General features: G+C 48.2%; 4 protein-coding genes across 4 annotated transcripts; 2 read left to right on the plus strand and 2 right to left on the minus strand.

The window, feature by feature from the left end:
- Positions 1-783: 783 nt before the first annotated feature.
- Positions 784-3,355, minus strand: F5891DRAFT_1038736 (uncharacterized protein). Its single transcript, XM_041361907.1, has 7 exons — positions 2,817-3,355; positions 2,623-2,770; positions 2,433-2,570; positions 2,016-2,376; positions 1,862-1,964; positions 1,116-1,815; positions 784-1,044 (listed from the first exon to the last, which is right to left on the minus strand). The coding sequence occupies exons 1-6, from the start codon at positions 2,965-2,967 to the stop codon at positions 1,118-1,120; spliced, it is 1,599 nt and encodes a 532-aa protein (XP_041225097.1). The 5' UTR covers positions 2,968-3,355; the 3' UTR covers positions 784-1,044; positions 1,116-1,117.
- A 7,037-nt stretch (positions 3,356-10,392) lies between these two features.
- Positions 10,393-12,468, plus strand: F5891DRAFT_953610 (GH3 auxin-responsive promoter; the record flags this gene model as incomplete). Its single annotated transcript, XM_041375194.1, has 7 exons — positions 10,393-10,999; positions 11,054-11,295; positions 11,347-11,502; positions 11,545-11,730; positions 11,779-11,924; positions 11,978-12,165; positions 12,212-12,468. 7 exons carry the CDS (start codon positions 10,393-10,395, stop codon positions 12,466-12,468), a joined length of 1,782 nt encoding a protein of 593 aa, XP_041225098.1.
- Positions 12,469-15,631: 3,163 nt separating this feature from the next.
- On the minus strand, positions 15,632-17,307 carry F5891DRAFT_953605 (uncharacterized protein; the record flags this gene model as incomplete). The annotated part of the gene is made up of 3 exons (XM_041375193.1): positions 15,632-15,847; positions 15,900-15,988; positions 16,053-17,307. The coding sequence occupies 3 exons, from the start codon at positions 17,305-17,307 to the stop codon at positions 15,632-15,634; spliced, it is 1,560 nt and encodes a 519-aa protein (XP_041225099.1).
- A 179-nt stretch (positions 17,308-17,486) lies between these two features.
- F5891DRAFT_1146885 (glycosyl transferase) lies at positions 17,487-18,664 on the plus strand (the record flags this gene model as incomplete). Its single annotated transcript, XM_041365036.1, has 2 exons — positions 17,487-17,866; positions 17,921-18,664. Exons 1-2 carry the CDS (start codon positions 17,501-17,503, stop codon positions 18,662-18,664), a joined length of 1,110 nt encoding a protein of 369 aa, XP_041225100.1. The 5' UTR covers positions 17,487-17,500.
- Between the last annotated feature and the right edge of the window lie 437 nt (positions 18,665-19,101).

Genomic DNA, 19,101 nt, shown 5'->3' on the forward strand with positions numbered 1-19,101 from the left:
CATGTATCTTGGTTCTAGATCTGTTACTGGATGTACAGGGCCCATCAGTTGGTGGATTTACCTCCATTGTGCTCGGACTACATCCCAATGCCAAGCAATCGAGATAGAACACGATGACACCAACGTCTACTACATAGTACAGTAACAAGAGCATAGCAACGTACGACATCTTACGATACATTGTTTAGTCCAATTGTTCACCACGCAATGCGACTGTCGACAGTACCTGTGTCTGAGACTACCGAGACTCCGCAGCGTTGATTCACGTCAGACATGGACATCGCGAAAAAGAATGGACCCTGCCTGCGGAACGGAAAACCGGTTTCATCCACACTTTTGGACCATTCTTACCATTTCCTGGGAAAATAACTAGTATCTGATCTACATCAATTCCGAACTCTTTTCTTTCTCTAGAGGTTTCCGCACGTCGCGGGTCACACTAGTACTATATTGACGTGCTCTGCCTGGATACGCTCGCTACGAGGTGCGCCCACGAACGTTACATCGATGGCATCGACGGTCACGGAACAGTTTGAATCCGATGCGGTGCAGCAGTCCATGGTTAGCAATAAAGCCTAATAAAGCAGGTCGTGCCTAGATGGGCTCGTGTTTTGAACACCAGGGTTGCATAAGAGCAGAGTTTAATTTGCATCAAAATGACTGTGGGCCATGCCGTATGAATGAGACAACCTTGAACTTGGCGATCTAGGTACGCCCGGACCTCGTGACTTCACCGACTGGCTGTCCAACGTAATGATCATGATCCGGGCGTTCTCAGCATTTATTGGCGACTGTGGACACGAATGTCGCGGGCGCTTTAATCACTCTCAAGGCAGTGTGCGGAAGCGAAAGTATGTCGTTGGTCCCACCGGGAGACGGATGTGGTATATTTTTCGTACTGTCAACGACGGCGTATTACTATCAGCGGTCGTATAAGTTACATACATATATGTTGTGGGATTTGGAAGGAGGCTGTGATTGTGAGGTATCAAGCAGAGTTTAAAACATACGTGTCCATGGGTCTGAAATTGCGATTGGAAAAGCTGGTCATAAATTAGATTCTGAGCCGCAATATATCGTCCGACTGTACCGGTAATCGAGCGAAAGGTCGACCTGTTCACCTCCCGAGTAATCTGGCTAGCACTGTGGCTGGGGAAGGTGACGGCGATGATGGAGAAACGGCGGATTCTAAACGTTGAGGGCTGGATGAATACCGGACCTGGTATGACACCGGGTATGTCCCGTATGTCGAGTACCGGTTAGATGGTGGAGCTACACGGTGCGGCACAGGCATGCGGGGAGGCAGTGGAGGAGCCGAATGGTTGGCGGGCCGGTTAGACTGCGGCGGAGATGAGTTGTGTAGATGCATTTGGTGTGGATGTATGTGAGGCCGCTGTGATGTCGACGCCTGATGTGAAGAGAAATGAGAAGCGAGTGCAGGCGCGCTAGATTTTGATCTAAGTTTTGCCTTCGCCGCTGCGTGCTCTGTCTCACGCTTCTTTCTTTCGTTTCGTTCCTTGTCGCTTGACTCTTTTACTTTCTTTTCTTTATCCTTGTGAGAATCTTTGTTCTTCCCATCCTTTGTTCGCTCTTTTGGTGTGCCCGTCCGTCCTTCTCCGGGGCGTATGGGAACAGTTCTCCTCGGCTGTAACTCGGGCATATCGATTTTACCTAGATGGACTACGATGTTGCTCGGCGGAGTATAATTCTTGCCCTTTGCTTTGTCTTTGTTGTCGTCCAGATTAATCGTTGTCGGACCCCTGCGTGGTATCTGTGCCGTATCATACAGAACATATTGATGAAGTTGTTCATGACCTACACGGCTTGAGGAAACGAAGTGGCCATAAGCCTAGAAACTTACCCGCTTTGTGGCGGAAGCGTTTCGTCTCTTCGACTACTTGCAACACTTTGGGAACCTGGGATGCGCCTGCAGAGCGTATGGAGATAAAAAGCATCGCTTCGTCCTGGAATCGGACTCGTCATTGTCTTTGTCTTCGCGAGCACCGCTAACGCACCTGCAGCATCCGTGCACAATATCGCGCGTAATCTTTGACGGAACACTCGTCAACGACGAACACTTCATTAACTTCGCCTCTGCCAGTGGATGCCTGGATTTCGGCAACCCTTTCGACACCTGTTTTTGGGGCGGGTTTTGGTGGTGGGACTGGTGGAGAAGGTGTAGGTCCCCCTGACACCTTTCGCGCAGTCTTCTCTGTAAAGCATTTTAGAGCTGAAGTAGCTGTAGCAAGAGCAGCAGGTGATGATGTCGCGTTGTTGTCGTTGGGTGACTGGTGATATTGATCACTAGCATCTTGAAAGGTAAGCAATGCAGTCAGGATGACGATTTCCAGCCCTTTTCGATCATCTATATCAAACCTGTTTGCACTCATCAGTTACGCCACGGGAACTCTCACGTTCGATCTATAGCTCACCTATTGAGATTGTAATCTAGAATCTGGACGGATGCTGTTTTTATTCTACCCGGAGGCTCCTTGGTGATCGCAACCATAACAGGTGGGTCGGGCTTTCTGATCATGAAACACTCCTCTCGTTTCCACTCAAATTCATGTCTGTCATAACGTGACTGAGTTTGCATGACAGCTGCTCTATTCAGGAACTCACTCCTCCCATTTGAAAGACCATCGGAAAGACAAGGTGCCGGTATATTTCAGCTCGATGACCTTGGAGGGATTGTACAATTCTATCGTCTTATGTTTACTCGTGGCGCTGGGAGACGTAGCAGAGGCGAGCAAGGATTCTGAAATGGGGTCTGCCACAGGCTCAGCTCGATCAGTCTCGATCGGCGACGTACGCACCATACACCTCGATTTTATAGACTTGCCCGGGTATGCGTCGTTTGCGGTAGTGTACGCTCCCCGAAGGATCGGTGAGGTCGGTCACGAGTCCACTCGAGTCAGAGGTATTTGGTGTCAGAAGGAGTGTGAAGAGATTTTGGTCTAGACTCATGGTAGACCAAACGCTGCCAAGAGTGCTTGAAGTAAGTCGCGGTGGATCACGGCCAGATGAATGATAGTCGGGCCCAAGCGTCGTTTATGGATAAGTGTGTTGAATGTTAGGTGTGAAGTTTCGAAGATTCAAATTGCCCAGTTACTAGTATCGTTCATTGACAGGTCCCGGGTGCCACGATGTTGCCGCGGCGCAGCTCATAGGTGCACGGGGCAGAGTACTGCGGATGAGTGCACTGTCTAATACGATCTATCAGAAGGCTTCATATCCAGTAGTAATCCAGTATTCTCAAGCTGTACCAAGCCGAAATATTGAAGCGCGGCTCCGAGTTTGATCTGCGCTGGCTGATGTTATATAATCTGCTGTCACGGCATCTAGCAGTGGTTCGTGTCACTAGTACATATGCTCAATAAGCCTATCTCTTCAGCACCTTCCCTCACATGTTTCAGGTTTGCAAGGAACATCCAGAGTTGACCGGTTAACCTTTGAGTCACGCTGCAAAGCCTAAAGTTGAAGTTTATAGAAATTTACCCTGCGAGCTACACGCTACAGACTGCAAACATGGAGGCGACCGTCGATGTCGAAGTTTCTGCAGGTAGTACAAGACATTCAAGTTCGAGAATAGTCACGAGTCAATCAAAAATCATATAGGGACCATGGATTCCATGGCATGTGGCATTCCGAAACACCCGCAATTACAATCCTTTTGAATGCAGGCCTTGCGTAGCATCTGTGGTGATGGCCCATCAAGCATCAAGGTTAGCGACCATGTTGCACTGGTACTTGTGCGGTGCAATATTATGAACTTGTGAGGGAAATTGTGTGAGGGAAATTGGGGAATGAGAGAACCGTATCCAGTGGGACCGGGAGTGGGAGGGGCTCGAAATAGAAATGAATCATGAGAAGAGCACTGGAGGCAAAGCGTTCCTTCGTGACAGAATTAATGATAAGTTAGAGGCGCCAGGAGGGAGAACTTCGGCGGCATGCGGTGCGCAAACAGGTCCTGGAAGTCTGCGGGATGAAGGGATGATATTGCAGTAAGCTATATGCATGCGGTCATAAAGGACAGATAGTCGGATTCGAGCGCTGGGAAGCACCGATTTCTCGATAGGATGTGATTGGATATATTCTGAATTTGAAGACAAGAGTGGAACGCATGTATACATTGAGGCGCTGGGAATGCATACTGTCAGGGGGTATAATAGAGGCATTCTTGCTGTAACGGTGATGGGGGCGTGGAAGTGAACAGACTAAAGTGTCCCAGACGTCTATTGAAACGAAACAGGGCGAATGCAGTTATGTATATTTTGAACCGCAAAACACACACCTCTGAAGAAAGACATCTATTTTCCCTCTGAAGTTCACTTCGACCGTGCTCAATACCATAACCTCCAGTAAAAATGTCGGGGCTCATCTCAATCACCATCACCACGCGCCTGCGAGAGTTCAAAGGTCACGAAGCCTGGGCCTGGGCGACCGTGACGGCAGTCGCAGTTTTCCCCTGGGCTCGGACGATATGGCGCGTCATCTGTGGGACTTGAAGACCGGTGTTGTGTTGAAGAAGATGGAGAGGCATAAACATGGCGTGCGGGGATTGGCGGTATCACGAGATGGACAATTGATTGTAAGCGGTGACAAAGGCGGAGTGGTCATCGTCTGGTACGGAGTGGCGAATCACTCACCAAAATAGCCCACGCTCATTGGATCTATTCGCTGGATTTTTCTCCCGATGGAACAGTGCTGACCACCGGAAGTTCATATGACAGAATGACAACATTGTGGAACACCAAATCCTGGCAGCAGCGAGGAAATACAATCGAGTGTGATGGGCGTGTCAATTGCATACAGCACCGTCTGGAGAACTTGTTGTTGTCGGACCGGTGATGGAGGTGAACGGGCGGAACGGCCTCGTGTCCTGGGACTTGAGCGTCTACGAAAGCAGCATGAAACGCACGACACACGCACCTCTACAGCTTAGAGAAGGACACCCACGATCCCTCCAAAGTTCACCTCGGCCGCGCCCAACGCCATTGACCTCCAGTAAAATGTCGGAGCTCATTCCCATCACCATACCCCTGCGAGAGTTCAAAGGCCATGAGGAACACATAAGGGCAGTCACAGTGTTCCCAGATAAACTACGGATGGTTACGGGCTCGAACGACAAGACGCTTCGTCTGTGGGACTTGAAGACAGGTGAAGTGTTGAAGAAGATGGAGGGGCACCGCTGTGAGGTAACGGGATTGGTGGTTTCACGAGATGGGAAATTGATAGCAAGCGGTGATTTTAACGGAGAGGTCATCGTCTGGCACGGAGAAACTGGCGAATCGCTCTCTAATATCAGAGCCCACTCCAATTATATCGACTCGCTTGACTTTTCTCCCGATGGGAGAGTGCTGGCCATTGGTTCAAGGGACAAAATGATGAAGCTATGGAACACCCAAACCTGGCACAAACAAGGAGGTCTAAAATGCAATGATTTTGTCTTTTGCTTACAGTATTCGCCATCTGGAGAACTTCTTGCCATCGGAACAGACGTCATCAAAATTTATAACCCAAGCACGAGGGAATGCATCGCGTCCTTCAAGGGTGATAACTTGTCACTCGTGTGGACGCCCGATGGCACACGCCTTCTCACAGGCGGCCGTAAGGACGATCCTACCATACGCGAATAAGATACATCCACCTGGCAGCAGGTCGGTGATCCTTGGACCGGTTACACTAGCACCATCACAGCTATTGCAGTCAATCCTGCTGGCACACTCGTTGCCTCCACATCTGATGACCGACATGTCCGTCTCTGGCGGCTCTCAGATCGACGAACCTTTGCCGTCTTCAAGCACACATCCTCCACGCCGGCATGCGTCACTTTCTCTGTGGACGGTAACCACATTCTCAGCGGAGGTGGCAATAAGATGATCTCAGAGTGGGCACCTCAGGGTATTCATTCAAAGGCATGCTGTCGTCGCTGACTCATATACTCGAATTGACCATGCTTGGTGCAGATCCTAGCCATCACGACAGCCCGCATTGCATGCATAGACGGGGACTTGTCCACCGCCAAAGAACTACTCACGCAAGACATCAAGACTGATGCGAACAACCACACTGCCCACGCCCATCGCTCATTCGTTTTAGCCCGAAACCACGACTGGGACCCCGCCCTCGAGGATGCAATGAGGGTGAGTTATACGCACTGATCGTGGCCCTCATACAAAAGGCTAACTGGATGATAACACAGTCCATCAGCATTCAGCCCTCCTTGATACGCTATATCTCCAAGGGAATCGCCCTCTGCGGAAAAGACCGCATCCAGGGTGCAAGGGCAGCATTTGATGCTGCATCCGTGTACACGGACCAAGATTCAGAAACCATTTATTTCCTGCTCTTGATCAAGGTATGTTACAGTTGCCTCGCATACTCTCTACTTCATCACGTATTTCAGGCCATCTCCCTCTTCAATGCAAATCAACATGAGGAGGCAAACCTCCTTCTCGATGAACTCGCTGCCGGTTGTCCGAATGCCGATACTCGCGCATGTCATATTGTACAAGTAAGTATCATGGAGCCGTGCAGGGTCATCAAACACTAATTTTGCAACTCGCACATTAGGCATATCTACGTGTTCAACTCGGAATCAAAGCCTTGGATGGCGGACATTACGACGAAGCCGCTGAACATTTCACTGTTGCTATCAACTCCGGCGCTCTCTCATCAAAATCGGACATTCATGCGATTTACGAGGATTTGGTAGTGGTGCGTTAAGATGATACCTACACGATACTTTCTATAACTGAATCTTGTCCAGCTCTTTGGCTGGGACCTGCAGTCCTTGTGGCAAAAGGCAAGCCAGAAACGGTGTGATGCACTCCTTCGGGCAGGTAAACCTCAAGATGCCGTCAAATCATACCGATATATGATGGAAAATACTGACGAAATAATGAAGGCCAGCTGCCTTGAATGGTCTGATGGCAAGTCTGGAGTTCGTAATGTCACGCAGGCTACAATCCTCACCCCCATTTTGACTCAGCTTTCACAAAAAAATGCAGCGCGCTCTTTCTTACCAGCGGAGATGCTGCCCTCGCTGCAAGCCATTTTGATAGGGCCATCGACTTATACTCGGCCGCGATCGACCTAACTTCTCCATCCGATGCTGTCTTTGCAAATCGCAGTAGGGCCAGGTCGGGGAAAGGGCTGTGGATGGAAGCATTTCTCGATGCGCAGAAGGTACAATGACATGTATTGTTTCTTCACATGTGCTCATTGCGGTGATACACAGGTCATCCAACTCAACCCTTCGTCTCATATTGGATACAAGTTGAAGCATGCAGCACTTCATGGCTCAAAATTCTATAATGAAGCTATTGCGGCCTTCCGAATGATGCTCTCAAAACTGGAAAATGCTCCAGACACTGAGACGCGAAGTAAGTCCCAACACCTCATACACCAACACATTTTGACTATTTCTGTAGAGTATCTCAGTCCATCCGAAGTAGACTGTGCTATTCAAAAAGTTATTGATGCTCAACTTGACAATGCTCCGCTGCGCGTGCTCGACACCACCACGGGACTCCTATGCGATCGCGAGGCGCAGATCCTCACCTTCAAATCGAGCATAGAGTATATGGAGCTCTTGTCATCAACAATCGCGCATCGGGATATCCAAATAACGCACGTTGAAGAAGTGGTGATGACATACTTCCAATATGTCATGCTATCGCACAGGTGGGAAGGGAAGGAGCCGCTACTGCAGGATATCCAGGACAGGGTTATCTATAAGTTGGATCCTGTTGGCGGCATCAAAAAGTTGCAGTCCTTCTGCGAAACTGCTCGTGATTTAGGATACCGCTGGGCATGGAGCGATACATGCTGTATTGACAAGAACATCGATGTTGAACTCCAAGCATCGGTCAAGTCCATGTTCGTTTGGTATCACCACTCCGCACTCACGGTCGTATACCTCTCAGATGTTCCGCCTTTGTCAAAGTCTGGTACACTGGCAAAGAGCGTTTGGAACACACGTGGATGGACTGTTCAAGAATTCCTCACTCCCAAAGTCATCCTCTTCTATCAGAAAGACTGGACTCTTTATCTCGACCCTCGCGCCCGCAACCACAAGGATTCCGTCGCGATCATGCAGGAATTGGAGGATGCGACGGGAATAGATCAACAAGCTGTCGTGGCCTTCCATCCCGGGATGAGAGATGCCCGAGAGAAACTTCAGTGGGCGTCGACACGTATTACCACGTTGCAAGAAGACATCGCATACTCGTTATTCGGCATCTTTGGCGTCCGCCTACATGTTGATTATACCGAGAAGAAGCAGAACGCACTCGGACGGCTCCTGCAGGAAATCATAGCTCAGTCTGGCGATATTACCGCCCTGGACTGGGTCGGAAAGTCATCAGAGTTCAATAGCTGTCTACCAGCCGACATCACTTCATACAAAACGCCACCATGCAAACTGTCATCTCTATTCGAAGATGAGATTCAGTCATCGGTATTCTCGCTGCGAGGTGTTGTGGCTCTACAGTCGGCTTCAGAATTATATCAAAAACTTGACTCCCTCAGTGCTCCCCGCTTCGCGCACCGCCGGTTGCATCTGCCTTGCATCGTATTCCCGGTCACAGAAGCCCAGCGGCAGCCGGGTCATGACAAGGACACTTATACATATGAACTCAAGTCAGACGGGCTTCGCAACCTGCAGATCACCACAGAAGACAAGTTCACCTCATTCTCGCCAGCAAAGCCGCCGCCCGTCTGGCAGACGATCCTGCTCGTTCATCCATGGAGCCGCCATCTTCTCGGGCTGCATGACCCTGCATATGATACGCAGAGCGTGGACAATTGGTCCGTATCCGAATCTTCGTTGCACGATTCACTCCCTGCACAGACTAGGCCGGATTATTGGGATTCTCACTCGGGAGCATTGCGATTGATTGTTCGCCTTGGACAACCTTTCAGTGCATTTCTGCTGGCACGGCAGCGTGACGGAGAATTCAAGAGGATCGCATCCAATTGTAATATTATTGCACAGGTTAAAGACATGACTTCGATTAGCTACTTGATGGACATCAGGACACTAGAGATACTGTAGCTGTATGCATGGATCCTTTCAAAAATCTTACATTTGTTCCGGGAGAGCGTTTATCATCACGCCACCTCCCAAGCGAGTGAACTAGTTTTCTAAAACCACCCGCAATTACGGTTAATGAGATCAAGCATAGTACGAGTGATTAGTGCGGATTCATACTCTAATCGTTGAATGTGTCCTGAAACGACCAGTGATGACAACATTTGTTGCGAACTAGGCATCACACAGGTCAATCAATGGCCAAGCAGCTGCCAGCAGCAAGCTTGAACGTTGAACATTTGAACATTTGAACGGTTATTTTGACTTACATAATATGCCAACTATCGCTTGTTTTCTACCTCAAATGTTTCAGGTTTTTGAGGACCATCCAAAGTTGAACCTCGCCGGACGGCGGCTCGGAGGAGCTCGGCAGGGCCCAGGCTGACGCCGACTTCTCCCATTGATCCTTCACTGTGACAGTCTAGTGGTATTATTCTTCACTTTATCTGCAAGCTGTGAGTAACATTTGACACAGTGCTATTGCAAGAGGACTAGTATGAAGGTATGACCGCCTCGCTGTTTGCAATACAAGTCAAGATGTCCCGGGGGGTCAGGTGAAGGTTCCTATCGTCTGATTCGACACAACAATTAAGGAATGGTTACTGGAAAAGAATTATAATGGAGCTGTAAAAACGTCTGGTGCGAATTCATTTATTCCTCGTACAAATGACTACTTACATAGAACTGGTGGTAATCAGATCCTATGAATCTACGGTGCGTGGTAGCATTCTGATTCAGGCCTGGTAATCGACCGTCAAGATACTGGCATACGTAGGCAGCTTTGGATGTCCCAGATTGGTAGACCATTAAGAGACGGCAGAGAGAGTTTACGGGAAGGTTATGCAGTCCAGCAAACGACACACGAGAGCTTAGTACGCTAGCGGTTATGCATTGCCCTACGTTTCGTAAGCAGATGCAGAGTCGATCGCAACTGTGTTGGCAATGTGCAATCCCAGGTTAAACTAGTCACTAGGCTGCTACTCTAGGCTGCTACTCAGTGCTACTACCTGATGTGCCACATATGTTTCGCTGTAGGCCCCTCCTGGTTTGCCAGCACATGTTATATCACTAACTCGGAGTGGCATCAGGGTGCCGGAAAAATGGCGTCGTATGATCTTCGACATCACTTCTAGTATCTATGAAACATTTTCATCTATTCTGCCATTTAAATGCCATGCTGGCAGGGCAGAGTTCTTCCAATTCTGCCAGGTCTGCTGGCAAAAATACTTCTAAACTGTTCTGCTTGCAACACTACAATTAACCAATCTTGTTGATTGAACGAGATGGCTACAACAATGTCTCATCGTCAAACAGTTCTCTTAAATTCTTTGTCTACTGAGCTTTCTCAGCAGCTCAAGGATCGCATAGATAACATCCTACTGGAGATCATACAGCCGAACTTTGCGTCTCAATTTGCGCAGGGCGCTCCCGAATTGGCGGGGTTCCGCGAGGCCATCGCGCAGAGCGACTCGAAGGATGATATTAACTTCCTACGCAGCTTCCGAGAATTCATTCCCATCACAAACTACGAACCTTATAGGCCGTTTATAGCAAAGTTTTTGGTGACTCCTTGCATGGAGGCTGACGTCAAGAACATGTTTGCCCCGGGACTGCCCTACTTCTTAGCCATGACTAGCATGGCATCTAGAAACGCACCAAAGTTGTTCCCAAAGTATCGGCCTCCCCCACACCTTTTACAGCAATCCTCGTATCAGGGTTTTTTCCCGTCAGATGGTACCACCTTGGCACCGTTCTCTTCGAGATATTGGCAAGTCTTAAAGATAGATTGCGAGGATGGTCAGAGCTCCAAGGATGTAGCTGTCTGCTCTGCGAGCATCGGTATTTTGCGAATGGGAATGAACTGGGACGTCGAGCATGATAAGGATAGACTCGATCTGTGGGGTAAGCCCGTGGCACCAATATCCTCATGGAAGCTAATCTCTAGGCAACTTTTAGTTCCGGGAAGAACGGAACCATATGCGATATCTTTGGTTAAAAGCTATCGCACTTTATCTATTCTGAATGCGCTATTTGCACTGGCGGATCGTCGAGTGACAACCATCCGGTTCTTATTTGCCAATGTGTTCGTCATTTTTTTGCAGTACGTGGAAGATGAATGGACTTTACTTGTCGAATGCATCGAGAAGGGTATCATCCCGGATGTTGAAGACCTAGGTGATCTGCGAGCACCATTGGAGGTCATATTTTTATTGTCCACTACATGGCATCGAGCTCACAAGTTTTCTCAGAGACATCTTACTCCCGACCCTGTTCGCGCTGCTGAACTTCGGGAAATCGGGCCTCCTGTCATCCAGGGCTGGGCAGTCTGCGTGTGGCCTGACTTGAAACAATTCGTTGGGATCACTGGAGGTCATGCTGCTGTTTCTGTTCCAAAGGCACGTCAAGTGCGGAAGGTTTACCACTCAACTGATAGCCAGTGACACAAGATTACTCACCTCCTCGGACCTTCCGTTACCATCAAGTCCCATGGGTATGGTAGTACAGAATGCGGTATCGCCAGGGTATACCCTGAAGGCAACCCTAATACTGACTTCAAGGTGACGTTTAGAGATGGGGTCGTCGAGTTTCTGGACGTGCGTTCCAACGAGCCTTCAGACCGTGTATTGTCCGCTGTAGGAATTATTGACTGCATCTTAACTTTGTCTTCTCACCCCCCTTAGTGGGAACTCGTAACTGGTGGGCACTACGAGCCCGTCGTGACGACCCGCAATGGCTTGTGGAGATACCGCCTTGCTGATGTCATCACCGTTAAAGGCTTTGCTCCAGATGACGGCCTACCGATCATCAATTATCTTCATAGGCGAGAGTGAGTTGTGATGTCATCAGGCTTAGGCTTAGCTGAAGTGTCTGGCGGGGAAGTGATTCGCTTGGAGTGGCATTTGGAGCATCGTGTACAGAGTCGCAGTTGACGGACGCGATCGTCTCTGCCGCTCAACAATCGATCGGCCAGATCGTATCTTTCACCATTGTGCTGGACGATCGAGATAAGCCTGTCACTTATGGGTACTTGATAGAGCTTGCAGGGGAACTACGTTCGTGCTTGCTTCGTAATCCGAATCATTCATGCCGCTGCGTACTGATTGATATTCACAGGACAGGATGCGAGAATGGCGATAAATCAACTGTTTGACAATCTTATCTCAGCAAGCGATGATTATCGCATCGTTGTTTGGCAAGGCAAATCAAGAAAGCCTACCATCCGTATCGTGAACAAGGGCACCTTTGCAGGATATCATAGGCAGAAATGCGAGCAGACGAACATCACGGTTAGTCAAGGGAAGGTTCCCGTTGTCGTATTCGAACCAGCGATGAAGGAATGGCTTCTGGAGCGAGTTGTAACTGAGTTGTAATACCTCTCAACCTTTCAAAAGTGAAATTGACTAGTTATTCGTTTCATCTGACGCATGTGAATTATTGCTCCTCTGGCTTGTACCGTTCCCTTCTCCGCGTTGTTCCATGTTAACAAGTTGTTTACCTCCGAGTCTCACGCCCATCTGCTTGCGAAGAGTTAACACTCTAGGCATAGCCGAATCTCTCTAGTCCCAAACACGAGCATCATCGGTCCATCGGACGAAGCTGGAACAAAGTTCAACAAATTTCTATATAAGTAATACAAGATAGTACTAGTATCGTTCTGAACGTTGTTCGGAAAAACAACAATAACTTGGAACTTACCGAATATTCCCTCCCAACTCGGAAGCCTTGAATTTTCAGATCAATGCGAGCTTCGTAGTTTTGTTCGTTCAATGCTTAGGTGTCCCGCGATCGATACTGATAGTACTATGTATCGTATCAAGTGGCTCCAAGCGCCGTTTCAAATCGTGAAAAACACGAAGACAAAACTTCCCTATCCTGCACTAACCATTGTATGTAATTGGCGTCCTTATGATACGAAAGCCCGATGACTGAGGAAGAAGGCGTTAGCGAATTCCTTGGAACTGGAGCCCACGCATCTGCTATGCAATCGTGACATCTGGTACGTGAAGTTTACAAATACCTTATATTTCGGTTGCTTGGTTAGTAGTACATATAGCGCGAATGTTATATGTCATGCGTCTCCCAAGTTCGCCTCTCATCCACACCAATTCCAATTCTCTACCGATATGACCATAGTCTCAAATGATCCCACTTGGTGGCCGATCATCAATGCATATCGGTTTTCCAGCTATTTTACAGGTTCGTGGGCTACAGTCAGATGTTGAAGCTGATGTCTCAATAACTTCGACGACGATTCGTAGCTGCCGCTTTCGTTGGAGTGACATATGATTGGGGTGAGCACAGTGAGAGCGTTAAAGGACTGCTGATATCTTACAAGTATTTTCAGCACTTACATTTGGACAAGAGGTATGTCGATACTATAATCGGAGCAGCTATCTCGCTAAGAATGGTTTTATAGGTCGAACTGATCTGGGTAAGTAGAATCTCATGTCAGAAGAACAACCATGAAGATACATTTAATCTTCATTACAGAGGCAGCGCTGGTCCCTAATGACAGTTCTGTATCTCAGCGTCTGTAGCTTGCCTGTCACGGTTGTCATGTTGTGCTGATTTGAAAGTATCCTAGGTGCGCTACCTTGGAATCTTATATGCTGCGTAAGTTCGGAAGGTTAAACGATCGGTGTTGCGCTAATCGGCTATCTCTCGTAATTAGCCTGTACATGTTGAGTATGTCTCTTTAGTACATTCACTGTCTCTGCTTCTTCTGACCAATGGCATGCAGTCAATCTTCAGACCATCTCGCTGACAGATACAGTGAGTATTTTGTACAGATGCCTACTGTTTTCGTCCAATTAACCGTGTCGCCCTGTAGGGGTGAGTGTGGTCTTTACTAACTTCTTGGCTCACTATAATGACCGCCATGCTATACGGCTACAGATGTGAGTCTGTTTGGAGTGTGTGTCACCCGAAGCCGATCACTCACTAGATTCGTCAGGCTGGACTGTGAACGTTGTATGGATTTGGATAGGTGTTGTGGTATTTGCAATGTTGTGGGGTGAGCTTAGCACTTGCAGCTCAGTGATACTGACGTAACTGAAACATGCTGCAAGTCATCATCATCACTCGGTTGCATGCCATGTATCAAGGATCCAGAAAGATCCTGATATTTCTCATTGTCACCTTCCTGGCTGTCAACATTTTCGACGGAATGGACGCCATGATGATAACGATACATGGCTCAGGAGGTACGCTTAATTGTGGATAAAAACAACGTGCATGGGGCTCAATGATGAATACCAGAGGAACTCATTCTCTCTGGCACCCATCAGTGCTCGTTTGGCTATGCGGAAGATATCTTACTTCTGAATTCTGTTGCTTGGGTACTCTCCATTGTGTGGGAGGTCCTAGCACTGTGTCTCGCAGTCTGGATTGCAGTAAAACACTTCCATGAACTGCGACAACATTCGGCAGGAGGGATTATTAGGGACTGTTTCGTGGTGTTGATGAAAACTCACATGATTTACTTTGCGAGGTAAGCTCGTATTGTCATTATTATTCTTTTTTTTCCACTGAAGGGCCGGACGTGTAGCTTTGTTGTTGTTTCTTGCTTCGAGCTCATTATTGAATTCTCTCCAACGGTAGGTCAATCTTTCACTTACCTCTGCATGCTAACGCAGTTAATCGTTTTGATAGGCATATTCCCTGGAAGCTCAGCTTTATTATGGGTTTCTTCAGGTTTTCTCAGTCGTGCAGATGTTTGTGCTGGGACCCCGCCTGATCCTCAGCGTTCGAGAATATCTCGTGGCCGATTCCGACACAGTAACTGGCATGGTCTCGATTGCTTTCCAGGAGCGTGTGCACATATCAACTAGCAGTAGTGTGTAATACTCAGTGGAGTTAACAGCTGTCTGTTGCTCTACAAAGAGTTGGGGAATTCGCTTTAATGTATTCCTATTTTATTTATGGTATTAATCTGAGTTCTGAAGTAGATTGCAAGCTCTGGACCAAGTATTTAGTCAGGTGATTTACTATATCATATGTGCGAATCATTTTCTAAACCAATAACCTGAATATGCTTCAGTTCCTCAGCAGTCCGTCCTCGATTTATCTTCTCGCCTCATTCGATGTCTCGAAGCACGGAAGCTCGTGCATGCGTAGCCTGATGATGGAATGCATAATTGATCAGTTTTTACAATACATACTACCAAAATTACAATGATGTAACAACCCCTTGAAGGTCAAATCGAACGTGTCCCTGCTAAAAGTTGTCCCAGACTCGTATGAACGGTATAAGAACAATATGAACCAACTACAACACAGCAGACAGCATAAAAATTGTATGTCTCGTTCAACAACATGACTAGTTGTGTGCACCGTAAATGCATTGCTAGCCTGGCGTGGATATAGCTTCTCTGTTTAAAAATAAAAGTCAAGAAGTTCCCTTCAAGAAAAAAGAAAGTACCTCTCATGAGAGGGATACCGGAGACCCAGCACCGGAACCAGCATAAACACAGTCCATCTTCACGTCCGGTAGCGGGTGATCGCTCGTCCCTTTTCAGAAGTGTCAATGCAGCATCACCGTGAGTATAGTACAAATGCCCCACCAGCATGACAGTACGGAATTCCATCCTCCTTGTGTCCCCACCACATCACAGGTGACCACTCATCCACGAGGTTGGCGAGCGTCTGGACATGGCCATATGCAGCCGGCTGAGGACCGTACGGTCGGCGCAGTGCGATGAAAGTGAAGAAACAGGCAAATATAACGAGCGCAATGCATAAGTTCCAGATCTGCAAAAATGTGAGAATGTTGTAAAACTTTACATGGGCAGTAAGTGCGAACCTGGGCGGTGTACATATATACAGAAAAAACAGATACAATCTCGTCAAAGGCTATGAAAGATACACTGAATGAAAGCGCAAACATCCAGTCTGTGATCGTCGAGGATAGTGTTCAATAACACTGACAACAAAATATCAAGCGTGAATGACTCACGCAGGAAAGGCTTCGCGAAGAAAAGTATGAGACAGATCGGATGAGTCAAAATCGGCTCCAGCGGGTTCGTCGCCACTCTGAGTCCTTTCCCTCCGGTAGCGCATCTCCATTGTCTTTCGTCTCGAATGACATTCACGGTGAGCTCCGAGCAATGCAACATAAGCGTCAACGGTCCCTGAACAACTGCGATGTTGACAAAGAACAGAGCCCACGCCTCAAGATTGACATCTGTCATATAATATGAGAAATACGAGATGAGTTTGGACTGCTCGTTCTGGAAGAACGACCACGTTCGTAGGGTCAGCGGAAGACCGTAAAGGTCCGAGAAATACATGACGAGTACGGCCCATACAGCGCATGCTACAACAATTACCCAAAGGAAAATGACAACTTTCCGGATGCTAGGGTGAGCATGCCACGCAGAGGGCTGTGTCTCTTGTGGCTTCGCTGGACCTCCATATGTGTCTAGGTCAGACACACGACGCATGCACCGGAAAGGGTCAGGGGTCAATTGCGTGTGATGGAGCAGCGCGGCGGTCAAGTCGAAAGGTGAGGAGCTCCACGTCATGATTTTGACAGCTCGCATTCCTGACAATGCGATCATCACTTGGAGGAGGAGTGCGACGCCCAGGATAAGGAGAGGAAACCCGGCGATGGCGACGCCTGTGGAGACTGGCATGGTCAATTGGTCGTCCAGATATATGATGAATGAGGCCGAGCTGTAAGATATAATGAGGAGGACAGCCGAGATACCATTAAGCAGGACACCGTTAGGGTTATACCATCCACGAGCTGCGGTCAGAAGGCGCAAATTGGTGTTGAAACGAAGCCGAGACTCTGAGGCTAGCGCAGAGCGCAATGAGATGCCGTGTATGAAACCTATGGATTCTGTACATAATGTGACAATTAAGTTGAGTATCAGGGGATATATCTTCAATTGCAGCCACCATGGATTTCTGGTATTCCCCTTCCAATCCATCATGTTGAGCGGGGTTACTCCCGCGATTCCGTGATTGGCTAAAGTTACAGTACCTGCGGTAATGCATAAGCAGCCGAAGATACTTGAACATGCCACTCCGATAAGGGCATATCTGCGACTCGTCAGACTGCGGTCGTAGAAATCGGTTCTAGTATCAGCAGTGGACTTCGCATCAGATATTGGGGAGTCAAAGGCTTGGTGAGCCGGGAGTGCGTTATATGCAAGAAGGTTGGATGGATACCAATTTTCTTCTGTCAGTTTGGAAGAAGCTGCCATCATGATGGGAGGCAGAGATAGCAGGGTCAGGGCATGATAGACACGCAGAATAAATATATTTCGCTTATGATCATAGCCTCTGGAAGAGCAGTCGTGCGCCACAGGCGTGATGTGATGTGTTATGTACTGATTAGATCTTACATAATGTATTGTTTGTGTGTGTGGGCGTCTGGTGCAACGTGCATATTACCACATGACAGAATATACTCCCGATTCCTTCAAACTCCTACTAGGAAAGCTCGTCAAGACTCCCGAGTATTTCACTCCGGAAGACCTTAAACTCGCACTTCATCGCCTTTTTACCCCAGATGCTACTTCTCCTGCACAAATAGGTGCATTCCTCGCTGCCCTCCACATAGAAAGAGTGGAAAGACGCCCAGAATCCCTCGCTGCGGCTGCTGAAGTCCTAAGGGCACGGGCATTACAAGCAGATATCGAAGATGGAGACACGGATTTTGTTGTCGATATCGTTGGAACTGGAGGTGATGGTCACAACACGTTCAACGTTAGTACCACAGCAGCCGTCGTTGCCGCAGGCGCAGGTGCTCGAGTGATCAAGGTAAGATTACATTACATCTGCTGTAGTGACTTATCTGACGAATCAAACAATAAGCATGGAAGCAGGGCTTCCACGTCCTCATCTGGATCAGCAGATCTTTTACAATCCCTTGATTGTTCATTTACTGCCCCTTCACCAGGCACTCCTTTTCCCATATCTAAGGTGCCATTCACCTTCATCCTCGCGCCTCATTACCATCCTGCACTCGCTATGATCGCGCCATACCGCAAGTCCTTACCCTTCAGAACGCTCTTCAATGTCCTTGGGCCCCTCATAAATCCTGCACGTCCACGAGGAATGGTTTTGGGTGTGGCTGAGCGTGAACTCGGTCCTACCTTCGCTCAGTCCCTCCGTGACGGTGGCGTCGAGCGTGCCCTCGTTGTGTGTGGAGCCGAAGGACTTGATGAGATTAGCTGTGCCGGCGACACGTACGCGTGGCAATTGGAGGATGGCAAAATTACGGAAATCAGATTGCACCCAGACCTTTTCGGACTAAGTGTCCATCCACTCTCATCCGTTACTGGCGGAACACCGACAGAGAATGCAGGGACGTTCAAGGCACTGCTTGACTCGGGTAATGATATACCGGTGTCGCTGATACCCGTTTTGCATTTTGTATTGCTGAACGCATCGGCGCTTCTGGTTGTTGCAGGTTTAGCTTCGGACTTCAAAGAAGGGGCTGCGCTAGCGATGAACAGCATAACGTCTGGACGTGCATGGGATGCCCTCGTAGCCTTTCGAAATACCGGTAGGGAGGCACTGAAGGAGACAGGCGGATCTCAAAATGGCAGAGCTTGATGCGATCATCGATGTACTCTATCCGACCGGCGTGCATACCTCAATCTTTTCAGTCACCTATACTTATGTACAAGTTTTTGCTGTCTTTTTTTGATAGGATTCTTCTAGATGTGACAGACTGTTTTGAATTAAGCGGATTACGAATGTAACGAAGAGAATAAAAGCATGACTCAGAGGCGTTGCCTTCCATTGAATGTACATGAGAAAGACGTGGAAAAATTGGAGGCAGTAGAAATACCAAGTTGCAGAGCCGTGCCCGCGCGTCGCCGTTCACCTACTCAGTGTACGGTTTTATCCAATTCCTTAGTTTAGTCCTTGATGAGATGGATTTGCGTGCAGACTCGCTTGATTATGTACGTATTTAAATAGTTCAAAAGCTATTGATAATACGTGATTGGGAAAATAGAATGCGCTTACATTTAAGAGATACTAATCTT

The sequence above is a fragment of the Suillus fuscotomentosus genome (genome assembly GCF_016647785.1).
Source record: "Suillus fuscotomentosus strain FC203 chromosome Unknown F5891scaffold_32, whole genome shotgun sequence".
NCBI classification, from domain to species: Eukaryota; Fungi; Basidiomycota; class Agaricomycetes; order Boletales; family Suillaceae; genus Suillus; species Suillus fuscotomentosus.